This window comes from Aquila chrysaetos, chromosome 7 (assembly GCF_900496995.4).
Source record: "Aquila chrysaetos chrysaetos chromosome 7, bAquChr1.4, whole genome shotgun sequence".
Classification (NCBI taxonomy): Eukaryota; Metazoa; Chordata; class Aves; order Accipitriformes; family Accipitridae; genus Aquila; species Aquila chrysaetos.
The window spans coordinates 15758361-15785456 of NC_044010.1; the positions used below are offsets into that span (position 1 = coordinate 15758361).

General features: G+C 43.8%; 3 protein-coding genes across 5 annotated transcripts in view; 2 read left to right on the forward strand and 1 right to left on the reverse strand.

Moving 5' to 3' along the window:
* RCSD1 (RCSD domain containing 1) overlaps positions 1-391 on the reverse strand; it is a 35298-nt gene extending 34907 nt beyond the window's left edge. Inside the window, exon 1 of the mRNA XM_030020695.2 lies at positions 208-391. Within this exon, the coding sequence (XP_029876555.1) occupies positions 208-213 (6 nt within the window). The 5' untranslated portion in view covers positions 214-391. The remainder of the gene's footprint in view (positions 1-207) is intronic.
* An 8657-nt stretch (positions 392-9048) lies between these two features.
* Positions 9049-16026, forward strand: CREG1 (cellular repressor of E1A stimulated genes 1). 2 transcript variants are annotated; one of them, XM_030020387.2, is made up of 4 exons: positions 9049-9541; positions 12174-12293; positions 13606-13790; positions 14378-16026. In XM_030020387.2, coding segments are annotated over exons 1-4 (588 nt in total). In that variant the 5' UTR covers positions 9049-9259; the 3' UTR covers positions 14379-16026. The 2 variants fall into 2 exon arrangements, with proteins under 2 accessions (XP_029876247.1, XP_029876246.1); XM_030020386.2 differs by lacking the exon at positions 14378-16026 and having other exon boundaries at positions 9228-9541; positions 13606-13792.
* Positions 16027-21207: 5181 nt separating this feature from the next.
* CD247 (CD247 molecule) overlaps positions 21208-27096 on the forward strand; it is a 64198-nt gene continuing 58309 nt past the window's right edge. The window contains exon 1 of one of the 2 annotated variants that reach the window (XM_030019587.2): positions 21208-26665. In XM_030019587.2, coding sequence (XP_029875447.1) covers positions 26608-26665 — 58 coding nt within the window. In that variant the 5' untranslated portion in view covers positions 21208-26607. The remainder of the gene's footprint in view (positions 26666-27096) is intronic. The other variant, XM_030019588.2, reaches the window with a different exon arrangement.

Consider the following 27096-nt stretch of genomic DNA (forward strand, 5'->3'; position numbering starts at 1 on the left):
ATCCCCGTACTTTCCAAATCTGGACTAAAATCCGCAAAATATTCTGAGGTGCATGGCAGGGGCAGGGGTGGGGGGAAAATGACATTTATCTGAACCTCAGCGAAGAGATATTTTGAGCTGCCTTTAGTGAGAAATTGCTTTGCAAGGTGGAGCTAACGCAGATCGAAGAGCCAGTCACAAGCTAGTGGAAATAAAAGTTTTCTTTACCTCCATGTCCTGCAAGAGAGAGGTGTCCTCGGGGCAATCTTTCTTCCCCACCCCTTTCCCTCTTATCTGTGGGAAAACTTCAGCCGAGCTAGAGCAAAATCGCACCGCTGTGGAGGGTATGTAATATCCAAGCTGCTGCTCAGCTTGAAAACTGACAGAGCCCAGCGAGTGGCCCTGCACTACGAACAAGGAAGAAGGGCGGGTGGGTGAGAGGAAGGGAGGGAGGGGAGAGGAGGGGGAGGCAAGGCAATCAGGGTTTAAATTTAGACGCAAATCTAAACAGATACTGTCCTTCCCAGAGTGCTGGGCTCAGGAGACAACAAGCAGCAAACTCTGCTGCTGCGCCCAAACTTGGGGACACCACATGTGCATTTTCTCCCTTCCTTTCCTCCTCCCCTTCATATTTTCTATCACCTTATCTTTATTTCCACCACATGCGCCTGCCCCGGTTTGCCTCTATTTCTCTCCATTGCTTGCAGTTGCTCCCCCAGTGTCTCTGCCTGGATCTCTCCACTGTCCACGCTTCCCTCTCCAACTCGGCAGGGTCTCTTTCTTGTTGTTTATTTGTGAGGAGGATCTTTTTTCCTCTAACTGCAACTTCCCTTCTCTCTTCCTTCACAATTCTAGGTAATTTCAATCAGCAGTGGACTGTCTTTAGAGGGGTTAGAGAGGCAGAAGAGGAGCAGAGCGAGGGTGATTATTGTGTTTGAACAGAATTTAAGGCTTTGGTGTCCTGGTGCATGGCTGGGACTCCCAGGGATGACAATAATACTAGCAGCACTACTGTGCTGCTGGGTGATTCCCCAACAAGAGATCAGGGCTCCGCTCTGAAGGGTGCTGTACAAATGTGGGCAGAAGCAGATGGTCCCCATGCAAGGTGCCACTAGCTAGCTGTAAAGCAGGACTAGCGCCTTCCACCCTGAATTCCTGCCTCACATCACCAGGTCAGAAGGTGTAGGATGTTCTTCTCTCCTTTCACAGGAAAGGGCAGAATTGTGCACTGGAAGTGAGAAGCTTCCGTGGTGGTAGAAAAACTCAGATGGGAAAAAATAAGCCTCAGGAATGTTTTGCTATGTTTTCCCTTTCCATTTAGATTGCAGTGTTGTAAACTAGTCATCTCATTTAGCAACTGCTTGCATATGGTCCTTCTCAAGAATTTCAGTCCCCACCTCTTGAGAGCAGGGTGGTGCAAAGGAATTTGCTGGCTTCCTTGCCTTGCATGCAGCTGCAAAGTGACACAATGACATGTCGTCATTTTGGGGTGATACCTCGGGGGCAGAAGAGGGTTAAAGCATCTTTTCTGAAAGGGATGCATACTTTTCCTTTGCAGTGTTTCACAAGTCCCTGCTGGCTATGGCAGAAAACACTCCAGAATGGATTTAAATGTGATCATCATGATATCCCAGATTATTGTTACTGATAAATCATCTCAACATAGTTGTTCTTACAGTATAGTTAACTGCATGCTGTAGGACTCCTGTGGAATTAGCAGATTTAAATCATGATCTCATGATCTCCCAAATTCAATATACAATGGTTACTCAGTCCTTAGCCAAAATAATGATAGCATGAGTTGCTGCAATCTGGAGATTGGGCAAGAGGACTAATGAATCTTCTGTTGCTGAAACACTGGATTAATTGAAACCCCTCTGCTGTAAGCAACCAGAAGATGCTGCAAATATAGATGCAAGCAAATAGATTAAAAATTGAAAAGAAATACAAAAATGAAATTCATTCTTGACTTGGAAATCCTATTGATTTCTTAAAATCCTGACAATGGTACCCTAGCAGAGGGGATAGGAACTGAACTGAGAAGCAAGCTGAGGCGGGGAGGACAGGATGCTTCAGCTGCCCATGCTTTGCCTGCTGTCGGGACAGAAGGAGGATTTCATGCTCAGGGACTTCACTGTGGGCATTGGTCACAACTGTCATTTTCAAGATGTCTGCCATGTAACAGACCGTCAAAATCACATACCTCCAGTGGTTGCTTCATGCCGCTCAGGGTCTATTTCAGTATTTTCTTTCTGCTTGCAGGGGTTGTACACTGTGGAGGAAACTGTTTGCTTAGGCCTACAGAAAAGGAAACTGCTAGGCAGAGACAGTATCACTTTACCCGTACTAATAAACCAAAGGTAGTTGCAGCTGCCCCACCACAATTCTTCACTCTATTTATTTCTGCTCCCAAGTATCTTGCCACAAGGCAAATCTTTTCTGCCAGCAGGATTCCCAAATGCCATTGCTCTGAGCATGGTACACAGTACTGTTTATTAATGCTAAATCTTTCTTCCTGAAGGAGCAAGGAGACAAGACACAGAAATATGGTGTATGTTTTCCTACAGACAGGATGACATGAAGTGTGGATTTGCTCTAGACTTTCTTGTTTCTGGACTGAAAAATACTAGAAAATCTGAAACAAACAACCCACATGCTTTAACTGCAAGAACCTTGTAACAAATGTTATTAAGGGAGGTTATACTGAGGAACTGGGTGTTTTACATGATGTGTATGTGCAAGTATGAATGTGAGATATTTTAGAGTATGACTCTCTGCATCTCTGTGTGTATCTCTGTTTACAGACCTTCTGGGATATAGCAGTGTCTATGAGACTAACTTGTTCGTATATACAAAAAAAAAGCTTCTACATCTGTTCTGCTCAGGAAGAAAAAAATGCAGTCATCACAAATGCCATTAAAACAGACTCCGGGGGAAATTTCATTTGAATGAGAAAATGTTGCAGTTGTGGACCCCCGGATTTTGCAGCTTCCCAGCTGATTCTTTTCAAGATACGTGAGGCCAAAACAGCAAGTTTGCTTCAGGTCAAATGACTGGTACTCCTGCTACAAGGCAGCACGTGGGGGAGAGGTGCAAGGAAATCCTTCATCCTGGCATGCCTGCAAAAGAGGTAGCACAACTAGTTCTGCCCTGGTTAGAAACACCATGTGTAATATTTGCTGGCCTCTTGCATTTTGGCTTGAAGTATGGACAATAGGGCCTCCACAGGGTGCTAGATCCAAGAAAGGAGATGCAGGGACATTGCAATTTTTTGTTCAGAGACCTTTCAGGAAAGAAAGCTTTTGAGGTCTTCTGAAACTTTCACTCTGATATTTGTGTCCACACAGCCATCTCATTCGGGTGTGTCTGTGTAGCTGCTGAAATTGGGAAGGTATGTTCGTCAGGGTGGTGGATGAGCAAAAGCTGGAGGGAGCTGTGGGTCCCTGCAAGACAGATTGAACCTCTGTACTTTGTTAAGACATTTTTTGAGGGTTTAGTAGAGCTAACCTGTCAGTGCCAGTATCTGAGATTGTTCTGTCTGCCTCTCTGGCTGGCTTTGGCTGCTGCTATCCACATAATTTTCCAGAATTCATACTATGAACCAGCAGCTGTTACCATGTTGGGCTTTTGAACCCCTGAAAATGGGGTCTCAACCCTTCCTGTTCCCACTCAAGCAACTCAATTCTCAACTGAAAAAAATGGGGATAAGGTAACCACAGAAAAAAAAAGCATTTGCATTTCAAAGATCAACCAACTCTAAAAGCCAACATCCTGTTTTGGTCTGGGTTTGCACATCAGCTCCTCTGACAACAGCAAGCTGACAGGAAGCGAACGTGAACAGCATTTTCTATGGGAAACTTGCTTTTTGAACCCACCATTCTGCTGTGTTCTGAAGTATCTGCTCCCACCGACCCTGCCCTTGCCCCTCAGCATTAAACTAATGCTGTGGATGCTAAGCCTCACCCTCCCCTTCAGGGAGTTATCAGCAGGAAATGAAGTCAGCTGGAACGCTTTGTACCATCAACATTTTTTGCTCTAATTCTGCAGCTGCAGCGAAGCACGTCTGAGAGCACACACGCACACACATGCTCACATGCCAGCATCCACGCGTACACATGCACCGGTGTGCCAGACACTGTGCACCCCTGAGAATTGATGTGAATGGGAAAGCCGCATTACCAAAGGTGCTTGAATTAGATAAAAGGACACGGTTATAAGTGATTCTCGCTAAGCTGTATTGGACAGGGAGTGCAAGACTGTGTGTGTTGCGCGGTGGGCACATAAAAAAGCAGGTGATAGAGACTAACTCGGGATTGAATTATTTCACGTGCTCCTCACTGTCAGCCTGCGCCTGAGTGCTAACGTCACGGTTCAGGTTAACCAGGCTTCTTAACTCCCAGGCTCTGCACAAAACCATGTCCCTAAGCAGACTAAAGTTAGGAAAATGCTGTGCTGTACTGAGCAGGCAGCATTTCACCTGCGATGCTTTGCCTGAGTGGCTCTGCTCGTAGTAACAAGATCACACTGAGGTAGACCACCCTCATTCATACCAGGTCACCTGGGGCTGGTGGGTGGTGTACAGGTAGCTAGTGTCATCTCTTCCAGCACCTTAATTTCTTTGGAGAGCAATTCTTTCACTGCTGATCCACCTGACTTCAGAGAACAAACTGAGCTGGTGTATTAAGAGTCATGGCTGCATCCCATTATACTAATACATTGATGGGACAAATATTATCAGTGTCAGCCATTGACAGTTTGCTTCTAGACTGAACAATTCCTCTACCAGTTGCTAGTTTTAATATACAATGAGGCTTAATACAAACAAACAAAAAGTTACAGTCAGAACATGGGTGCTGACACAATTCCAGGTATCTGCGCTGGACACAACCATGTTTTTGATTACGTTGTTCTCAGGCCAGCCCTACTGCCCATCTCTCAACGTCCTAGAAAGCGGTGTCACAGCTGGCCCTCGCAACAGCTTCCTCAGCATGCAGCCCAAGCTCCGACTGAACAGCAAGATTTTCTGACTGAAAATGGGACAACGTTTCTGGTCCCTAGCAGGTTATTGCACAGAGGAAGCTTGCCTTGTCACTGCCTGTGTGGTGGGTGTTAAAAGGGTAAAAGGACTTCTACCTGAATATCAGGCCAACACTGTATTCATTTTACCTATCTTTTAAAAAATACACCGATGAAAGGGTCAGAAGCTAAATTCCCAACCAAGTTAATTTGGGAATTTTGAGGATGAGAACAAATAAAGGCATTACGCACAAGCACGCAACTCCTTTTTGTGTTCAGCAAAGGTCTGTGTTCTGTGCCATTTCCTAATAGCAGTAGCACTGCATTGTTCAGCAGGCCTGACATCTCCTCAGGCGGATCTCTAACCAACATTTTTAGAAACAATTTGCATGGTGGGTCTCATGCAGCACCGAGCTTTGGCACTTCAAAGCACTGAGTACTTCAGGTTTTGCCAGAGCTGACTCACAGGTCAGTCACTTCTGCCAAATGCAGCGGCAAGTGACTTTAATCACTCTGGCTGTCATCTGGATGTGGAGAGTTGGCCTGGCTCAGAAATCAAGCGCTACACACAGTGAGACTGCACAGCCCTCAAGCGTTATCTGGACAAAGAAAGGTTTCTGTTCACAGACGACTGCATGATCTAGACAGGAAGCCTGGCCCAGCACGTAGCTAGACTGTGCGTCTGAAGAGAGAGCTTGCCCAGCCCATCCAACAACCATGCTATCTAAAGAGAGAGCTGGCTCAGGGCAAAACCAGCTATGAAGAGGGCAGACAGAGCATGATGATACGCTAGCCAGGATGGAGACCTTGCCCACTTTCTGGCTAAAATACACCTTCTCCAGAGACACAGCCCCCAGATTCAGCCTAAGACCCAGCACATGTAAACCACACTGAAATTAAGATTGTTCCATGAACTGGCCAACCACTGGAGGGAGTAAACTGGCTCAATCCGTGGTGAGAGATTACTGTCTATTTACCCTTTTTTAATGTAAATAAGCACATGAGCTGAAAAGCAGAACTACTGGCTAGCAATACTTTCTTGACCTTGTTATGCAAGGATGCTGGGAGCCCCTAGACATATTGCAGCACAACAGAGAGAATCCTTCTCCTTTTCTCTGAGATCTAGCTGAGGAAGTGAGAGAGCCTGGAGCTTTACTTCAGATAACACATCCTTTCAGAGCAAGCTGAAAGAGTTAAAGACCTTATCCCTCACCCTACAGGTTCAGTCCATGCTACCCATCCAAGAAAGAGAGGACCAAAACAAGCCCCCTTCGTTCAGTGTAATGTGCAAGACAGTCTATACGCCAGTGTGCAATGCCGACTGCAGAGACTACTCAGCCTAATAAATCCTGTTCTCTGTAGCGGAGAGCCAATGCTATTTGCTTCCATAAATCCTGTTGAGCTCTGAATTCCCACCAGACTCATCAGCCCAAATCCTGCAGGCCGCTGGGGTTGGGCAGCAGCACCCCTTGGCGGCTGCGGACCGGGATGGCTGCGGACGTGCCGCAAGGCCGGAGCGGAGGGTCGGGGGAGGCGAGGAAAACTTGGCAGACTTTCTTTGGACGGGTCATTTTCTCTTGGCCCCCGAGATCCCACTCTATGGTCCCAGGGGTAGCAGGGGGAGTGCGGGATGATCTTCCACGCTCTCTACGAGGTTTGCTTTGACTCTCCTGCCGCAGGGGCTGTGCGGCTCCAGTGACGCGCACCATTCCTGGCAAAGGAGGGACGGCCGCGTTCAGCAAATACACACATCTGAACTCCAGAACATTAAAAGCTTTCCCCCTTTCTGCATTTTCTCTTTCTGAAACAAAATAAAAGAAAAAAGAATTGCTAGCTCTGCTTCCCTCATCCCCTTTATCTTCTTTCCTTTCTATCTTTTTTTTTTGCCCTGTGGCACGTGTTGTTACTTCCACATACTCTCCATGGCATCCCTTCTTTCTTGTGCTGAACGCACCAACCACCTCCTGTCTGCTCCCTGTCACGCTCTCCTGCTCCCCAGTAAAATAATTTGCACAGTCATCCCCCCCGTCCCCACCCGTTTGACTGCAGCAAGTAAATACTGACACCCTCCCAGGCTCTCAGAGGGCAGGTCTGCTTGAAAACGGCAAGAAACAAGCAGTTTCTGTGTATGCGCACACATGTTGGTGGGGAGAGAAAAGAGCAAGCTATAATGTGTCTGTTTTAGCTAGAAAAATCTCTGATGAAAAGTTTGTTGCATTTTTTCTTCCTCATCCCCTTCTCTTTCCTAAGCCATTTCCTCTAGACCATTTTTGTCCTTTTCTTCCATACTCTTTTCACTCCTGCAGAAGGGCTCCTTTTTCCCTTCAACATGTTCCACTGCTGCTCCTCATCCAAATATGTTGTATAATCCTACATACATAAAGACAACCTTTCATGCAATCTTTTCTCTCACACATCACTCCTTTTCTTGCTCTGTTTTTCTCCTTAGCACCCTGCCCTGAAATATCACTTGTCCTCTATCACAAACAAGGCTGCTTGTATATGTTTTGTTGTTGGAGCAGTTGCTCGTCACAAGCTCAACTACCTACCTGAGCTGAGTGGCTGTGCATCAGGGGTTCAGAGAAGCTTTTTTTTTTTTTTTTTTTTCTCTTTAGTTATAAAAAACCACAAGTTTCTCCCGAGCATTGCCAGGAGAACAGAAGGCAGCAGTGGAAGGCTCCATGTGTCAGTGCCCCGGAGGGAAAGCCAGGCTCTCCACCCACACTTTGCAGGCATAGGGGAATATTGGAGGAAAAATTATTTTGTTCTGCCTGTACACAACAGGACAGTATATAACTGGTAGGGAATGGATGCGTGGTGTGTTTTCCTTCCTGAATTCAGCCCAACAAAATGATTCATCTGGCCTGCTATACACTGAGTGAAAGTTAATTTGGGTTTCTCTGTGCTACATTGCTATATATGTAGTGTAGACACACTTGGTAAAATTGAAGTAGAAAAATGGAAATCCACCATCTTTTAGGAAAAGTTGAATCAAGACTCAGTATTACTCCAGTTAAAAACATTTCTTTATACACATCTTTATAAGGTGACTGAGCGCAAGGCGATGGGTAAAATAAGGTGTCTCTCAGTATTTATTTCTCTAAGTAAGTGATGCACTGCAGGCCAGGAGGTTGCTCCAACTAGCAAAACCAAGTCTTGCAGAAGAGATGGATTTGACACACATCCTGCGGTTCGCAAGTGCTAAGACCTGAGCTATGCCTACTGGCAAATTATGAGCTTTACAGTCCAAACTAGTTTCAGACGGACCCTGCTTGCTGTAATGGAACAACAAGGTCTTCCTTGGGGAAGGTTGGGCCACAAACACTTGTGGTGACACAGAACCAGCCTTTGAGATCGATTTAGCAGTAGCCTGGGACAGTGGGGCCGATGGTGCCACAACCACCCTTTGGATCTGAGGGACTTCCCTGGCCAGACAAACCAGGGGCAACGCCAGGGGACAGCTGCTGCTGCTGCTGGGCTCCCTGCTGACGCCATGACCAATGCCGGCTCATTCGGACCTTGCAGAACACCTCGGCGCCAAGCCAGCGGGTGCCAGCAGATGGGCAGAGCCCGTCTGCGGGGCTGGTTCTGCTTCAGCTGCCCGCAGGCCGCCTCGGACCGGCAGGAGCAGGAGCAGGAGCGGGAGCAGGAGCAGGAGCGGGAGCAGGAGCGGGAGCAGGAGCAGCGGCCGCCGCCACGTCCGGCCGCGTCCCCTCAGCGCCCCCCGCCGGGCCCCGCCAGGCCGCGAGCGCGGGAGAAGCGCGGGAGCTGCCCGGCGGGAGCTGCCCGGCGGGACCTGCGCCTGCGCGCGCCTCTACCCGCCCCCGGACACGTCCCGGGCGGGGGCGAACCGCTCCTGCCGGCCGGCCGCGAAACATGATTGGCAGAGAGTTCTGAAGAGGCCTTTCATTGGCTGCTGGGTTATCAGTGTCACCGCCCCTTTCCCTCCCCTCCCGACGGCGGGGCAGGGCCGTCAGAGGTGTTTACAACCGACGAAAGCTGCGGGGATTGTCCCCGCCTCCCGGCAGCCCTCATTGGCTGAAGGGAGCGGGCGTCGCGAGCCCATCGGCCGACAGCGGACAGGCTCGTTTTCCGACTCCGCAAGGTTGTCCCCGGCGTGCCCTCATTGGTGAAGGAGGGCGGGCAGGGTTGTTCCGATTGGCGGAGAGCAGAGGGGCCCGCCCTCCCCATCGCGCGGGGCAGGGGGCGTGGGGGCCGGTGCCGGGGGCGCCCGGCAGTCGGTGTCGGCCGGCGGCGGTGCGGGATGGGCGGGTTGCTGCCCTTGTGCGCGGCGGCGCTGCTGCTGCTGCTGCTGGCGGCCGGCGGGGCCATCCCGCCGCCGGAGGAGGCGGCGCGCATGGCCCGCTTCGTGCTGCACAACTGCGACTGGGGCGCGCTGGCCACGCTCTCCGCGCAGGAAGGGCTGCGCGGCCGCCCGTTCGCCAACATCTTCTCCCTCAGCGACGGGCCCCCTGGGCCGTTCAGCGGCAGCGGCGTCCCCTACCTCTACCTGACAGACATGGAGATCTCCGTGCAGGACCTGGAGGTGAGCGGGAGCAGCCGGGCCGCGGGCGGGGTTTTGACCCTCGGCCGGCGCCCAGGGGAGCGGGGCCGGGGGTGTCCCTGCAAAATCCGCGCTGGCACCGGGGTGTGCGAGCCGCAGGTACAAATAGTGGCCGCAATAAAAAGGAGGCTCGAAACTTAAAAGCGTGAGGGTTACCAATGCAGTGTGGCGTTTTTCTGGGTTGCCCGCGCTTTTTCATCTCGGTGACAGGTGGTGGTTGGAATTTTATTTTGTAGGAGTCAGGGTTTACGCCAGCGTTTTCTGAAGGCAGTGTAGTGGCGCTGACTGCCTGTTCCGTGGATGTCACCTCGTTTGTGAACCCTGGGGACAATTATTAGCCCTTGAACATCTAAACATAAGCAGTGGTGCCTGTGCTGACACTCAGGAGTCCTCCTCAGAAGTTCCTCCTGGTCGTGGTCTGAAAAACTGCTGAGCGGCACGCCGGTAGAGGAGGTGGCTGAAGCTTCCAGAAGCACTGACCAGAGAAATGAGGGGCCACAGAATATTTAAACAGGGAGAACGTCGCAAAAAATACCAAAAGGACTGGAAATTGGCAGTGTAGGACTTGAGCAATGAGGGCTCCTACACAGGCTATTGAAGGAGTTGTAATTAAATCTCTGGAGCTTACCGTAAAGGTGCAACGAAAGGCAGCAGACTGGCGTGCTGGGGCTCTGAGCGTGCGTAATTGGCCTTGTCTCAGATCTTTTGCTTGGCTGCGGTCAAGAGAGAGTTGCCTAAAAAGTTAGGGAAGTAGCGATCGTATGCCTCCTTTATTAGAAAACTTTTTCGTTGTAGTAACTGTTACAGTATTAGTAAAACAAATAAATGCAAAACTTAGATAATGGAAATTTTTCAGAATTTGTTTTACTGTAAACCTTTTTTGTTTGTTCCCTGTCAGGTTTTGGTTTGTTACATTAAAATAGTTTAACTGTGTATCTAAGTGCTGTAGGAAGCCTAATTTATCTTCTACAGTATCTCTTTCTCCACCCCAGCTACAGCCTTTTGTTTTGAGAATAATGTAAAAATCATGGTATAAACTGCTAATGAACATTTTCCTTCAGAAGGCTCCTCCTCAACAGATCCTTATTCTGCTGTTACAGGGCAGAAACATTTGATAGTCACGTGTAAGGGAGACGGCTGACAGGAGATAGTGCTGAATAATCATGAGTCAGCTTTTTTGTAGTTAAGCAACTTCCTATCTGTCAGGTGGTTGTTCCTGTTTCATCAGTTCAGTGGTGCTCTGCATAGTGTTTAAGTGACTTTTGGGGGTTTCTTTTTGAGATGAGCTCTCTTAATGAAATTTCTCAAAGCACATGAACTTTCTTTGCTGGGAGATAATGAACTTTAGTATGTGACGTTCTGCAGTAGGCAATCCTGTTTTGCACCAATATTTGTCAAGTTGCATTCACCAAATTAGTTTTAGAAAAACAATTGGATACAGATTCTTTGGTTCTTCAAGTTAGGTGTCTTACTTAAATACTCAGGATTTTTTAAACCTAACTTGTAAAATCCACTTTAAACTTCAAAAGAGCTGACCGGTTTGGGGGCAGCTGGAAGGCTTGTTTTGATGGGGGGGCATTGTTTGGTTTTGTTTTAACTGATTTTATCAACAGTTGTGAAACTCCCTTGGTTACCTTTTCAGTAACCCTTTGTCCTTCCACCAGAATTAACTTAATGAAGTTCACTGTATGTCCTTGTCTTCTGTACTGTCCTGTATGTATGTAAATTGGAATATATCATCATTTGAATGTGAAATAGCTAGACTGTTGTCATGGTTTAACCCCAGCTGGTAACTAAGGACCACACAGCTGCTGGCTCACTTCCCCCCACCCAGTGGGATGGGGGAGAGAAGTGGGGAAAAAAGAGTAGGTGGTTTGAGATAAGAACAGTTTAATAGGACAGGAAGAAAGAAAAGAATAACAACAATAATACAATAATAATAATTAAAAAATTGGAATATACAAAACAAGTGATGCACAGTGTAATTGCTCACCACTCACTGACTGATGCCCAGTTAGTTCCTGAGCAGCGATCTGCCCCCCCCGCCCCGGCCAACTCCCCCCAGTTCCTATACTAGATGTGACATCACATGGTATGGAATACCCCTTTGGCCAGTTTGGGTCAGCTGCCCTGGCCGTGTCCCCTCCCAATTGCTTGTGCCCCTCCAGCCCTCTTGCTGGCTGGGCATGAGAAGCTGAAAAATCCTTGACTTGGTCTAAACACTACTTAGCAACAACTGAAAACATCAGCATGTTATAAACATTCTTCTCATCCTAAATCCAGAACATAACACTATACCTACTAGAAAGAAAATTAACTCTATTCCAGCCAAAACTGGAACAACTGTATATTGAATTCAGAGTTTTAAGGAGTGCTGTTTTGTGAGGTTTCCATTTTATGTGAAGAAACTTCAGCACACTTCTAAACTGGGCTTTCTTTCAGAATCAGAGCTTGTCTAAGTAGGCCTTCAAATATAGTTAGGAAAAGATGACAGCTTTGTTCTTTTTACCAGTAATACTTAGCTGAATAAAGTACCAAGAGCTGAAAATATGGTGGGTATGACATTTTTCTCGCAAAAGTATGTAAACCTCTTATCTTACTACTTGCATTTCAGATCAATTCAAATGCATCCTTAACTGTGTCTTTGGCACAGACTCCTTACTGCAAGAAGCACAGATATGATCCCCAGAATCCCCTCTGTGCCCACATAATCTTCTGTGGGAGTATTGTAAAGGTAAGCAGCTGAAGCTTGACACTGGACGAGATTGTGTGCATCAAATAGTATTGTTTAGTGGATGGAGAAGAGAAAGGTTAGAATTCCTGTGCGAAAGCATACGAAGAGATGTTATGTGCCATGATACCAGAAGGCTAGCTCATAGTTTGTGTGAGGAAAATGAAGATACTGCTTCATATTTTCATGTCTTTAGCAAGGAACTTGGGAGGACAATATTGTAATGGAGGAAGTCTCCCCTCATTCCTCTAGACCTGTTTCGAAACTATGAAGTCTAAGACAATTCTCTTGTGAATGAAGCATGAAGGTTTTTCCATCTCTTTTGCTTAGTTAAATTCTTTGGTCCGTGCGGTGTGACATATGCACTTCCAGAACTTTATTGAAGTAAATATTAACCTGAGCTATAAAGTTACAGGTATTAGAGACAGAAAAAGTGCATTGTATTATCTGGTGGCATTGCTGCCATGGCAGCATTCTTTTGTGCACCAGTACTTTGGTGTCCCATAGAAGGAATTTAGAACTGCATGTGTTATTCATTGAAGATCTTAATCCCATTATTGAGGATAATGATTGAGGGTGAGGACTAATCATCATTACTCTCTCTTATATGATAGTCTGAATTCTTATTTGGTGTTTCACACCTCAGATATTTGTACATTACACACCAGCAATCCTTTAATTGCTTTCATGAGTTTCTCGTAAATAATGGAATTGTTTATTTTAATTAGTTCCTCTTGTACCATACCCAGAGCTCTAACTTGTTGATTTAACCCTTTAAACATTGTATATTAAGTGCTGTCACACATTTCAGTTTCCCTTCGCTGTAGATTCTGTTATATCATCCTATTTGTGTGTGGGTATGCGTGTGTGTATGTGTGTGTGTATGCATGCGTTTGCATACGCCTGAACAGGGTTGGATCTGTTTGTGTCTGTCTGAGTGAGCAGGTGCAGAGAAGGTAAAATTACACCTAAAACATTGCACTGTAATACTTCAGCAAGAATCCATACTTACCTGTTTTGTGATTTGTTGAAAGATTTATTCTATGTTGATGAAGTACTTGCTTGCTCACGCTTACTTTAAAAGCACCCTTTTGATTTAATACTAAAATCAACTGCCCTGGAGTTTTTTTGTCTCTCATGTACAGTTGTACGCCACACTGAAGATGAGTGGACTCTGCCACAGTAATGAGTCCTTTGGGACAAGACGTGGCTAAGCTGAAAAAAAGCACAGTGCAGACAGTAGTGGGGTTTTTTAGCTAAAATTTTTCATCACATGACTGTATCTTACTGTAACATTTTGCTGGTTATTGTTTAGGTGAATGATTCAGAAGCAGGCTTAGCAAAAAAAGCTTTATTCAGTCGCCACCCTGAAATGGAAAGTTGGCCTAAGGATCATAATTGGTTCTTTGCCAAATTCAACATTACCAATATTTGGGTCCTGGACTACTTTGGTGGATTGAAAATTGTGACCCCAGAAGAATATTACAGCGTCAAGCCTTAGTAAGTGCTTAAGTTTTGCGTGCTTAACTCTCATTATATTTGGAACCTGTAAAACTTCACCTTACTGTTAACAGTATATATTACCTGTCTCTGTTTTTTTTAATATGCAGTTATGTCTTTTCCCTAAGTAGTCTACTGGATGCAGTGTCTGAAATCATAAGATACGTTTTCTTAAGGGATCCCCCTATTTAACAATATGAAGTATAGTATCTATAGAACTATCTATGGTTTACTGCACTTGTACCTCAGCTTAAATACAGTTTCTTGGGAGGAAGGACTTTACCTGTAGGTAGAGTGGGCACAGTCACTGTCCTCTGTTTGAATTAATTGCAAGACAGATGATGTTTTGGTCTAATAGTTAGAAGTAGTGAGACTATTCAGCATTTATGAAGCTGTATTAATGAGATTGCAGCAACATTGCTCAATATTTTCAAAACAAAGTTGCTTTTGAATCTTACCATTACAATATTGAAGTATAGAGAAATTGTGTTCTATCATCTACATAAAACTAAGTCTTCAAAACTTTCAAATACGTTTTAGCGCAGTCAACACTCATTCAATTTCACTCTTATTCTTACTCCTTGTAGGTGGAAGAAGATCCTTGGTGATGCTGATACACAAATGAATTACTTTGGCTGTTTCATGAAAGATTTATTTTTTTCTATGTATTGTAGAGCTGAATTAATAATGCAAAAAATCAAACACCTTGCATTGTTAATGAGCTTGTATAACCCTTCTGAAGCAAATGTAAATTCTCACTAACTAGCACAGCTTGAATCATGTCATACTCAAAAACCTTTGTGCATAAGCCATAACTAAATTTTATTCATCGGACGTGATTCTGGAAAGATGTCTGTCTGTTGACATTCTGCATTCAGAAATGCTGTGTTTACTGGAAACTAAAGGATTAGTCCATTTCTAAACCTTTCAATGCCTTCGTTAAGTAATATCTGTTTGTGACCACTCTCCAATTTTATTTTATTTTTAATACCAGTTTAGTTTAGATCTTTATGGCAAAGTACTACAGGATGGCTCAGCTGACTATGGAATGGAAAGCATTGTTTGTATTACGATGGCAAATGATATGCTGAGTTCCCAAATTCTGTTAAGAATTTTCTTTGCACGCTAATACACTCACTCATTTGAGCCGTTTTTCTATTTTGCTACCTATATTGAATGTGCTATAGAATATAACTGTGTTTATGCAAACTGTACGCATACCTCATGATAAGTTCTTGGTAACTTCAGCTGGCAGTGGTTATATGCCCTGACTCTTTAATAGAAGGAGGGTGGTAATACCTGAAGTATCTGGCTTTAGTATAAGAAGAGTAGTGGCTTGTAAATTCAATGAGAATGTTGTAAAGGGTAAATGTTTTCTGATTAGGATCTTGAAATCTTCAGCTTTGTTAGTCTGATCAAATGGCAATGTATCAGCTTTTATTACTCTCAACAGTAGAACTGAGCAGATTTTTGGTTTTGGAAGCCTTACACAGCAATATTGGGTTAGTTATCCAGAAGTGAGAAAGAAGCAATACAGTATGACACAGATGATTTATGACTTGTAGAAAATGAAAATTAATGAAGGGTGTGCATAATTAATTCTCTGTTAAAATAAGCCACACACAACAACAAGAAATAAATGCCTTTTTATATCCTCTCATGTCCCATGTGCTGAGTTCACAAATATCCAAAAGTTATTATGAGCAGTTAAGTTGATTTTTACAGTGAGCAAATATTACCTCATCGACAGAGTAAAGAATGTGAGAATTTAGACTCCTTAGAGGCAGATCCATATATAGAACAGTGGAATTCATCATATCAAATCTTCTCTACATCTTAATGTCATTATTATATCACTACTTTTCTCAAATACTGGAATGATTTGTAAAAGTATTTTTGACATAACTTACTAAGTTTTCCTTCTCCGCAAGGGGCAAAAAGGTGCTTGTTACTGTAGCAAACCCATTCTGTTCTACTATTTGAAAATTAGTTTAGGATCAAAAAAACTTACAATATGGAAGCAATTTATGTTGAACAGATAACACTGACATTAAATATGAAATTGGAAAATATTTTTATATAAGGCATAACAATTGTGGAAACTCAAATGATCCTCTGGTATGGACTTGATTCTTACCATAGGGACACCTGAATGCATTACATATCACTCCGTAACTTCTTATGTGTGAGACTGATGATGTTGGGCTTTTGTTAAAATTAAAATACTTTTTGACTAGTGGTGTCACGTGTTATTTATTGCACCTTCAAGAATAGTCCTATCCCTCATGCTGTCTTTCACACAAGCACCTCTCTTCGGAGTTCTTGATTTATTGTCGCTCTGGAGTCTTTCATGCCTGCTAGAGTAAAAGGTGAACGCCCTTTTACACCTGGCTTTCCCTCCTTGGATGAAATAAGCATCTTCATGTTTCACTTTCTGTTCTGCATCTAGCAGTGTGAAATGGAACATAAAGTAATAACAGTGGAGTTTGTGAAAATTGATACAAGGAAGCCTTATTTGATTATTTATTCTGGCTAGAGCTTCTGCATTTCTAAATGACTATATCATTGGCAGGCAGGTGTTCAGCCATCTCCAGGAAAGCAGGGCTCCATCACACGTAACGGTGACTTAGGAGGACAAACACAATAACTCTGACCCCCTCCCCCCTTTCCTTCTTCTTCCCCCAGTTTTATATGCTAGGCATGATGCCATATGGTCTGGGATATCCCTTTGGTCAGTTGGGGTCAGCTGTCCTGGCTGTGTCCCCTCCCAACTCCTTGTGCCCCCCCAGCCTGCTCGCTGGTGGGGTGGGGTGAGAGGCAGAAAAGGCCTTGGCTCTGTGTAAACAAGGCTCAGCAGTAATGAAAACATCCCTGAATTACCAACACTGTTTGCAGCACAAATTCAAAATGTAGCTCCAAACAAGCTACTATGAAAAAAGTTAACTATCCCAGCCAAAACCAGTACAAGACTTTTAAAAGAATCAGTTTCATTTGAGAGTTTGGTACAGAACAAAGCCTGTTTTGTTTTGTTTCTTGTTGTCTTGTTGGATTTGATGTTCGCATTAGTACCAATTCCCAAGTCTTTTCTGATTCTGAGTGGAAGGGCTTTTTTTGGTAACAATTCATCTTAAACAGTTTTGTAATACTACTGCATTTTATTGGAACAATCTTAGATCATCCAAATCTCTTTACATTTAAAGTTTGAGAGAACCCCAGCCAGATAGTTCTTTTGCAAAGTGGTGAAAAACAGAATGGTTAAGCTACATGTACAGAGCTGGATTTGAAGGTTAATCAGAGAACTATCTGGAGGAGTTGTATCTATGCATCTCATTGAACACATGAATAAAGAGATTTTGTATGTAGAAATGGAATGTAAAGCAGACTGGGGTGTCAATCATACTAAATAGCTCTCTGTTTTTCTCCCTTAGTAATAGGTATGTAAATGTTAATATCACTAACTCAAGAAGGTCATCAGCTTTTGTCCCATTTTTCTTCACCAACGTTTCTTCTCCCTGTGCTCACCTTTGTTGTATTAGGCTCATTCAGGAATTTGCTTGTGAGCGTGTTTCCTTTTTTCCTAATATCCAGAAGTAATATTGTGTAGAATAGAATAGAAGAGGCCAAGTATAAGAAATGAATACAGCTGTAAACAATGAATCATTTTTTTGACTTCTGTGTATCCTCTACCATGGCATGCTTGATGTATCTGAGCATATTCTAAATAGTAATGAAGTCACTCTCCATACCCAGGAAGTTAAGTCTCTCCAGTCATAGGTAAGAATCTGAGACACAGGATAACCTGAGGCACCTCACTAAGTCACAGGATGTTTGTTAGCTGGGAATCTTAATTAGGATAATGTCAGCCTGTCTCTCTTAACCACATAGTCGTGTTTTTCCTTTGTCTACTAATCTTGCTTGTTGAGAGATTTTTGTTTCTACTTCTTGATTTTAAATTTCTTTCTTGTGTTTTAATGTAAAACTTGTGCCAAGTAGATTCTTGTGACATGCTACATGATTACAGATTAGAGCTTATGTATATCAGGTATTCGTTTAATTCTTTATTCAGTTCTATCTAGAATTAAATTCTCACCTATTTAATGTTGTATCTGTGATCTTCACAATAAAATAGAGGTAGCTCAATCAGAGTATTAGATTAATGCAAAAAAGTATTAATCATAACTTAATGGATGAATTTGTTTTCAACAGGTTTTTCCTGAATAATAGCACACTGAATCTAGAGTCAAAATCAAATAAACTGTTATATTATCGTTGAACACAAGAGGGTGCCATAGACTTACATTCGTGGTGATTGTTACCTGCTTAATACTTAAAATTGGTTATTGAATTCATCATAACTCAAAGATGCTGGAAAAGCATACGACAGGGGGGCATGATAAGAACAAATTCTTTTTCTACAGTGCTTTACATTATGAATGCTTTCCTTCATAAACACAGCAGCGTGCTAGCTGCTAAAAGTGAAGCATTCATCATCTTTTTGTGTTTTGTAATCATTTTGTGCTATAGACTGCTCAGAAGTAATATCCATGAAAATGATTTAAAGGTTTTTAAATTAAGAAACTCTAGTAAAGGAGATGGAGACAGGTATAGAACGCCTCAGAACATCGACTGGGAGCAGTCACCTCCAGACTCGATAGTGTTTATTTCTCTCAGTACTTACAAACTATAAGAATCCAAAGTGTGGATGGTTTGGCTTAGACTTCTTGTTAGCTCAACTAAACCACCTGATTCTGATTTGTAATTTCCAACAGCTAATTAATCTTGTTGAACTTAGATTGTTTGAGTGCCCCCAAGCCCCTCTCCGGTGGTTTGGGCTGTCTGTGCTGGAGGTCAGCCCTGAGTGTGTGCAGGTGTTTGGGTGGTGAAGCACAGCTGGGAGAAGCCTGCTTCAAAGCTTCTCCTGTTTGCCTGGGGGCTGTGCTAGAGCTCAGGCTCTTGCTGCTTGCCTGGTCCCACTGACTTGACCTCAATCCTGCCTCAACTGTGGTTGACCCTGGTTGCTGTCTCCCAGTCTGCTCCTCTTGCCCGGGTACTGTGGGACCATGTATCTTGGTGGTGAGGCCACTGCCCTGCCGACGCTGCCAGCTCCTCTGCTCTGGTGGAGCAGCTGGCCCTTGGTGCTCCCCAACAGCTGTATTTTCCTTGCTGGGAAGCTCAGTCCATGAGTTGCTCCCAGGGCTTTTTGACTTAAGAACTTTTGTGTCTAGAGGCTTCCTCAGAGTTTCTATGTTGATTTTTATAGTGTAATAAGATTAGAGTGTTAAGACTCATTTGTTCTGGCTGTAGTGGTTAATGTTCTTCATAGCCTGGTTTTGTACGGAAACAAGGCTTAGGTAACATGTTGTATGGACACTTGCTTTTGTCATTCGTTGTTTTTTTTTTTTTACTCGGTTGGATTTAGATTTGAAACAGGTAGTCTGACCTTGAAGCCACAAAGGTTCTATATATGTCATGACAATTAGGAGCTTAAGAGGGCAAACAAACCCCTGTTCATGTATATTAGAGGTACAAAAGGTGCGCTTTTTAAAAATTTGAGCTTCCTTAATTGTGCTGGTTGCAGAGCTGCCTGGAGTCTTCTGGCTGACTGACACCAGGTATGCAGTTAGTATCTGAAGTGATGAAATTTTGTATTATTTAGTGGATGCTTTCTTCTTAATCAAAGAACCTAATAGCTATGGTGATTTTTCTGAATTATTTTTTTCTCTAGCTCTTCATATCCTAGATAGAAAAGCCTTAACAATTCTCCATTGCCCTTTGGTTCTGACTTCTGCAGCTGTTAGGCTTACTTTTGCATATAATTTCTCCAGTTTAAACAAAAGAGATGGTACAGTTATAGTGGTAGATCCAACAACTGTTGCAGGTGTTGTTGAGAAAGGGGAGTCTCTCCCTCAACCTCAATAATTTTGTCAGTGTACCCATACAGGTCTAGAACTACTTCATGTTATTTTTGCTACTGCCACTGACTCGGGTTGCAACCTTACTTGTTTTGCACCCTTACTTCCCACCCCCCGCCCCGCCCCTTATCTAGAAAAATGTAGATAGCAGTTTGCAGGATTCATGTAAAATACTGGTGAAACATCTCAGTACCTTTAGATGAGAGGAATGCTTTTTTTAAAAACAAGATGACTTCTGGTTGCTACAAACATAGAGTAAGTTGACAAAGCCATGCAGAAGGTGTGTATATGTGTGTGCAAACGTGGAGAAAGACAAGACTTTCAAGAAATACTGAGTAGTATGTATGTAATTGCATATGTAACCATACATATTTATGTGAAAACAGTGAAGATAATTTGTGTTTCTATAATTTTTTATGCCAATGGAACCTATTAAACATCACCCATTATTAAAAAGTAACTGTTTCTAGATTGAAGTGAAGCAATTGTTTAAAGAGAGAAATAATTGCACAAAACCTGCAGTATATGATTGTAAGAACCTCGTGTAGTTCTTTCCTGTTGTCATTTAGCCAAAAATGGGTGCCTAATCAAGCATGAATTGGATTTTTGATTTAAATGTTTAAATGAATTTCAGTTCATTTAATTAAGTTTTCCCCCAGATGAGCATTTGAAAAATGCAGAAGAGGTATGTGTTAGGGGTGAAGAGAGGAAGAAAGTAAAGGAAATGGAGATACTTGTCACAGGTCTTAAAATCTGGCTTCACAATACTGTTATATTTGTGAAAGACGTAACCCTACTGATCAATTATAGTCTGTACACCAAGCAAGAAAATACCGAAGGTGCTGTATAATTAAAAATAGCATTTCCAGAATGTGTGTTTAGTGGTGAAGTCCCAGAATTTTTCTACATATGCTGTAATGTAATCAGGGAAATTCACCTGCAATTAACAGGTGAAAATGTTAATGATGTGAGAGAGAGTAGCTTGACTTGCTTAAAGGAGAAGAAGCATTGTGCTTCCTTCTTAAGATATGACATAAGCAGTGGTCTCTCCAGTGCATTAAAAAAAAAAAATTCAGAGATCATAAAGGCTTCACTGGGGAGGAAAAAATTGGACATTACAGATTCAGTAGTCTCAAAACTGAGCATTCAGAGAAGATGCATTTTAACTTTCTACTAACATCATCTTTATAGCTTTCCAAAACCCATGTTGCACTGAAATTTTTAAGACCATAGCGGGAACAGGGAACTGCTAGTCACAAACCCCCCAAAATAATGAATAGGAATTTGTTCTTACACTGCATCAGGGCCTGTTTATCATCTCCCATAGGAAACATACGTTCGTGGCAGTGTTTGTCTTTATGGTGCTGTGCAGGTGTCTTGGTTTTGGGGGTTTTTTTTGCTTTGTTTTTTTTTTTTCTTGTTGGATGTGGCAGGGTTTCTATTTGCACAATGCAGCTGCAAGAAGTGTCAGTCAAGCGGTTTTTCCTTGGAAAAGTGGTATTTTCACGCGCAGAGGGGAGCAGTTGTAGCAAGACCAACTTCTCTTGTCTCCCTGTTGGGAGCTGCAAAGCAAGACTTGTAGTTAGACCCTGTCTTCTTTCCAGCTCTCCATTTGCAATGCTGGCAAAAGTGCAGGGCAGGGACTAATCCTCTTGGAATGCACCAATTATCACTAAATAAGTATTAATTGCTGCATTCCAAGGGGATTAGCACAGTTGAACCCAATTATAGCAAAGTGAAGCTTCACTGTAAGGCACTACAGTGCATTGAAATGCAGTGAAGCAATGTAGGACTGTCAGTCCGCAACACTTTGTCAGTAAAAATTGTGGGCTTACACACTGTAAACAGCAGACTTTTTCTTTTCAGTGTATTAGTCTACTGCATGAATGGCATGCCTTGCTGGGGGCTACAGCTTGTTCACCAGAGAAATTTGTTGCTTATTTAACACCCTTTATCTTTGTGTGAACATCTTAAAAAATGATTTTAATACTTGTTGAGTTAGTCGCGGCACTACCGCTGTTACTCCCTGATGGATCAGGGCAAGACTCTGCAGTCTGTCTGGATTCTCCCATCTCTAAAGTTGGCCAGCTCCTCCATCAGGTGATGTAGGAATTAATTTTGCCTGCAAGTACTAACTGTATCAAAGAACTTTTGATAACTGACCTCTTCTCAGTCCCAGCACTCTGCAGTGATGATTACAAGCAAGCTCTCTGTGGTAGCAATGCATGAGCCAGAGGGCAGTGTGTAGTTACTTTTTAATCCTCAGCTTGACTGTGGTGGTGATTTGTTTTTTTTTGTTTTCATTTATTTCCCGTTAAAACTGCAAACCCTGCTGCTTTTTTTTTATAGTACAGTCAAAGCATAACCAGTAAGCATGAAAAGGGGATGCTTCTGGGGATGAATCAGCCCCTTGCATTAGAGCTGTTCCAGGATTTCTTGTGTCCAGAGAAAGAATGGTATATTGAGGCACAGAATCAATTGAATGCATGCGTTGTCTATTTTATGGAAGATGTTATCCTTATGGATAATGAGCTGCACCTTAACCAGCGTTAAACACAACTGAGTTGTACTTGAGGACCATTTCAATTCCCTGACCCATTCTGTTTCAGGAACCATAGATCAAATCTTGCAGTCTTCCCAGTCCAGGTAATTCTTGAAATGCACTTTCTTCCACCCGTATGTTTAGATAAAGAGTCAAGTTTAGCTGAGAGCTTTTCTTAATCCAGCAGGGAGGGTTTTATGTCTCTGCTGTGGCCTTGTCTGTATTGGAAAAAAATAGCTGCTGGTTCAGCTGAACTAGTGTTGGCATTCTAGTCCAGTGTTAACAAAGTTCTTATGATCTGACTGAAGTGAGTAAACTGAAACATCAGTGTGGTTTAAACTGTTGGTAAAAATGCATGTATGAGATTGCCTAATGCAGGACGTGGGCAGGAGGTGCCTAAGTTTTTACTCTGCTGTGTAGTTCCTAGAGATGCAAAGACTGAATAGGATGAAAAGAAGGTGACACTCTAAGCAAATCATTCCTCATTGTGTAATTGCAAGTTGTATGAACACAGAAAAGCATTTTCCTAGAGAAGAGGCCACTTCCCCTTTATCTTTTTCTGTATTCTTTGACTGCATGTGATTTGTATCTCCCATGCCGTGCTTGTTGTGAGAATAACTCGTAATACAAGCCTGATTGCTGTTTTGTATACTCTCATTGTACTTAGATTATAATTATAAGCTTGCCTTATTTCAAAAGCTGAGGGATGGGGAGGAGAGAATTTCTAGGGGCACTGTCATGCAAAGCCTTTTTCTGACTCGACCCACACTTCTAAATGAAGTCCGTATACTCTATTTCTCTGACCTTTCCCTATCTGGACATCAAAACACACTGGCCCAACTGCTGTTCTCCCAGTGTGCCTACTGTTGCCATTAATCTCCCTTTCTTATACAGCTCTTCATTCCTTTTCCTTACCTTTGGCCCCAACTCTTTATTCAAAGTGATAATTTGCTGGCTTTCTGCCGGAGGGAGAAGCTATGATCAATAACAGGAGACAGGGGTCAGCAGAATAGTGATGAGCAGTGCCATTTGCTCCTCTGAAAATACTGTTACCCAAAAATATCAATAACTAGTATGATATTATTTTAGCTTTTGGAGAAGGCATCAGTGAGATTTAGGCAGCCTGCAGTGGGAGCAGGGGTCTTTTTCCTCTCACTAATTCCTTATTTCAGCCAATCTTCTGCTACATGGGGAAGTGGGCAGAAAGGGCTTTATCTGGCTCGTGTTGGAATATAGACCGTGTACCTGAGCACAGCCATTTCTAGGACTAATGACACGTCTTTCAGGTTCAATGCCTGGTGACTCGCAAGGGCTGTGCTTTACCTTTTGCCTGGTGGTGAGTCAGAGCCCATCTCCAGCCTTCACTTGCAGCTTTTGGGGTAGAAGAGCCACAAAGGAAACCCTCCCCAAGGGTGGGGGAGAGCAGAGGCTTAGCAGTACTGTCTAGGTATTGCAGAATGGCGTGCAGCACTAGGTTTTGGGTGCTGGAGTAATGCTAGTGTCTAGTAATTTTGGTATTTACTGGAACAATATATAATAATTGTTAAATGAAAAGATAATACTGTTTTATCAGTGTATTAGCCTTCATTATTCCAGACAGCAAGGTGATGAATTTCTTGGTCTCCTTCTTCCAAGAACTTCAGTATACTTTGCTATCAAAAGACTATACATCCTTCTTATATGCACAATAACTCTCATCCAGCCAGTTGTCTTCATGCTGTTGGAAAATAGTTAAGACCAATCCTGTTCCTGTACCTGCTGGGGATGCACATTCTTCTTTTTCTTTTCTAAGAATTAGAAATGGGAAAAAAAACAACCCACATTATTCATTGAGATACTTGTGCTTCCTCCCAGTGTAAGCTCTGATCCTGAAGTATATTAAGAGCATTACTAGTGTAAACACTCAGCAATCTTCTGTTGAGACAGTTGTATTTTTATGGGGGAGGCTGAGTTTCAGGCTTTAAGGTGCATCCATGTCATGTTTTCAAGCTTTTCTAATTCACAGTTGTCTAAAATGTGCTTTTTATTTCTGTTAATAAAAGTGAAAATTTTTATTTGTTCACATTTGAAAAGAGCACAATAATGTGAGATTTCTTACAAAATGAGAGTTGGCATCACTGTGTCAAGTGGTATGATTTTCATATAAATGCCCTAACACTTTGCTGGAGAAATTACTTCTGTCTAATATCTCCTTCTCGGGAAGATTTTTCTAAAACTCCAGATTTCACCTTTCTTAATTTAATTTCATTATGCTGGGTTTCTTCTCCCTTCTAGTGCCCTAAATGAATCCTTTTATTAGTTGCTGCTGCTGCTTCTTAATAATAATTTAAAAAAAAATGCAGTGAGAAATGTTGAGGAGGAAGTCCCCCTAAACACACTTTGGTCTCCCATGCATGTAAAAGTTCTGTGGTTGTGGGTTCAGTTTCTGTTTGTTTGTTTTTAATAAAGAAAACCAATGCACCAAAAAACCCCAACCCTAAAACCAAACAACTCCCAGGTATCCCTGATTCCTGGTTCTCTTTGAGTTCTAGTGCCTTGTTTTCTGTGTGTCCCTTAAAGAAATTAAGTCTTATCTCTAAAAGCTTAACTGCCCCAGCTTTAGTAAGGCTAATTTGAAAAGCATGTTGAGGTCCTTAGGTAAAAGCATAATGAAATGATTTAATACGATTAAGACACATCAGTTTCTTGTGTTTTTTTAGCTCATAGTGTGAAGCGTTCTCCTGAGTGACGTTTGCTGGGTTACTGCTAAAGTGTGTTTATTCTGTTGCCTGTGTGGTTATCCACCACTGCCTATGGAGTGCTGCTTTAATACCACCTGATTTGATCACTAGCTTGACTTTGTAAGGAAACAAGTGTTGTGATTCTCCTGTCTCAGCCTGCTGCTCACCACCACCCCAACCACTTTTGACCTGGGGGGTCAACATCAATTCAGTTAAACGAAGGAGGCTCAGACATAACCTGCTCCTACTCGTGGTTTTGTGTAGCTAGCTGCAGCAATCTTATTAGTCCCCTCAGAGCAGCAGAAAAACCAGGGCATTTTCACTTTCGCGCCGTGCTGCTGGGTTAGTCAGTCAGCCAGCATGTACATGTGCTACTTGGGGTTGTGTGCCCAGGTACCTGGCCCCACAGAGGCAGGCAGGGACTTGACTGCAGTGCCTCCTGCGTTGCCCTATTGTGCTGGATGGAGAACGTGGACCTGTGGGAAACAAGGCTTTGCCAGCATGGCTGCTGGGCAGACCTGCTCGGTTTTGTGTCGCTCCGAGGACCATGTTAACGGGCAAGCCTATGACGTGGGGTTGAAAAGCCTTGTTAGCTCCCAGACCGCAGCCGCCTTCAAACCACTCATCCCACTCCTGGGCTGTGCTGGTCTGCCTTGGGTTCTGTTGCTAGAGGACAGCTTCAAGCAGCAAGAAGGTTGAATCCCATGGCCCGCTCAGTAGGTAGGAGTGGCATGCATAGCTAGAGGCTGCCAAGCGTTCTGTTTCAAGCTGAGTGAGGAGAAGATGCACACTGTGCTCTCCTGCAGAGATGACACAGGCTCTCCTCTCTATGGGCTGCGGTGGCTCCAAGGACAAAATGGCCCCAGAGCTCTTCACGCGCTGACACCCTTTGAAAATACAAAGATCCAGTGCGTTCACATCAAAAGGCATCTCCGTTTCATAAATCGGTACGGTTGAAATGAGCCAGGCAGAGCCAGCTGTGCTGGTGTTTTGTGTCCTGTGGACGCTGCCTCCAACGATGGGCAGAGTCCAGCTGTCGTGAGGCTGGCTGCCCCGTAGTCCTGAGAGTGCAGCCACTTTCAGTTGCTCATGGTAAGGCTGTATTTCAATTAGATTTAGAAATGAACTTTATATCTTTACCAGTTTAGCCAGCTACTTGTTCAAGAGTGACTATAACTTACAATTTTAAACTTCTGTTTATGCCGTACTGCGCACTGGGCATAGTTATATATACTATCCCTTTTGAAGCCAGGCCAAATTTGATACCTGATACACTTTCTAGGCCCCTTGTAGAGATCAGCAGCTGCTGACTGGGATGACCTAGGAGCCATCAGACAAACTGAAAAAAAACAAACCCGGAACAAACCCACCAAAACCCGTTTTGCAAAGAGGAAAAGAAAAAAAAAACCAAAAGGAAACACCAAGCATCGATACCAGGAACGTAAACCCCAGCCCTCAGAGGCTGCCCGGCTGCGAGGCAGAGGAGGCGCGTGCTTGGGCGCCGCTGCCGGCAGGTGGACTCGGAAAGGCCTCGTCGGAGCTGAGCTTCCTGCGGGGCGGCAGAACAGCAAAGCCCGGGGAGGCAGCTCTTCTCCTCCTCGCCCCGCGGCCTCCCGCTCCCCAGCACCGCCCGGGCGAGCAAGATGAAGTGGAGGAGGGTCGCGATCTTTGCCATCTTGCAGGCACAGCTCCCGGTCACCGGTAAGGCGGGCTTTTATTTTACGAGGAGCTGTTTTAAAGCTCCTTTGAGGAAAGAGCATGTTTCTCTGGTGGATTCACCACCATTTTGGTAGCAGGAGGGTATCTGCATGAGGACCTCAGCCACGTCTGTCCTCCTCATCGTGGCCGCCTGTGAGCGAGGCGGCAGGACTCGTTGTGTTGAACCGCACTGCGATAAAGAGACCCTCCGGAGGGCTGGGAGGAGGAGGCGAGGACAGCCATTGCTGTTGGCGCAGCCTCCTCTTCTCCTGCGGGAGTGACTGCTCATTTAATTACGAGTTAGTTAATTTGTAATTAAATAAGGCTCTCAGCCCGCACTTGGGCAGCTTTCCTTGTGATGTAAAAGGGGAAGTTTGGTACAATAACGAAAATGTAGGCCCTTGCAGTAATCTGCACAAGAGAGGCTTTTAATT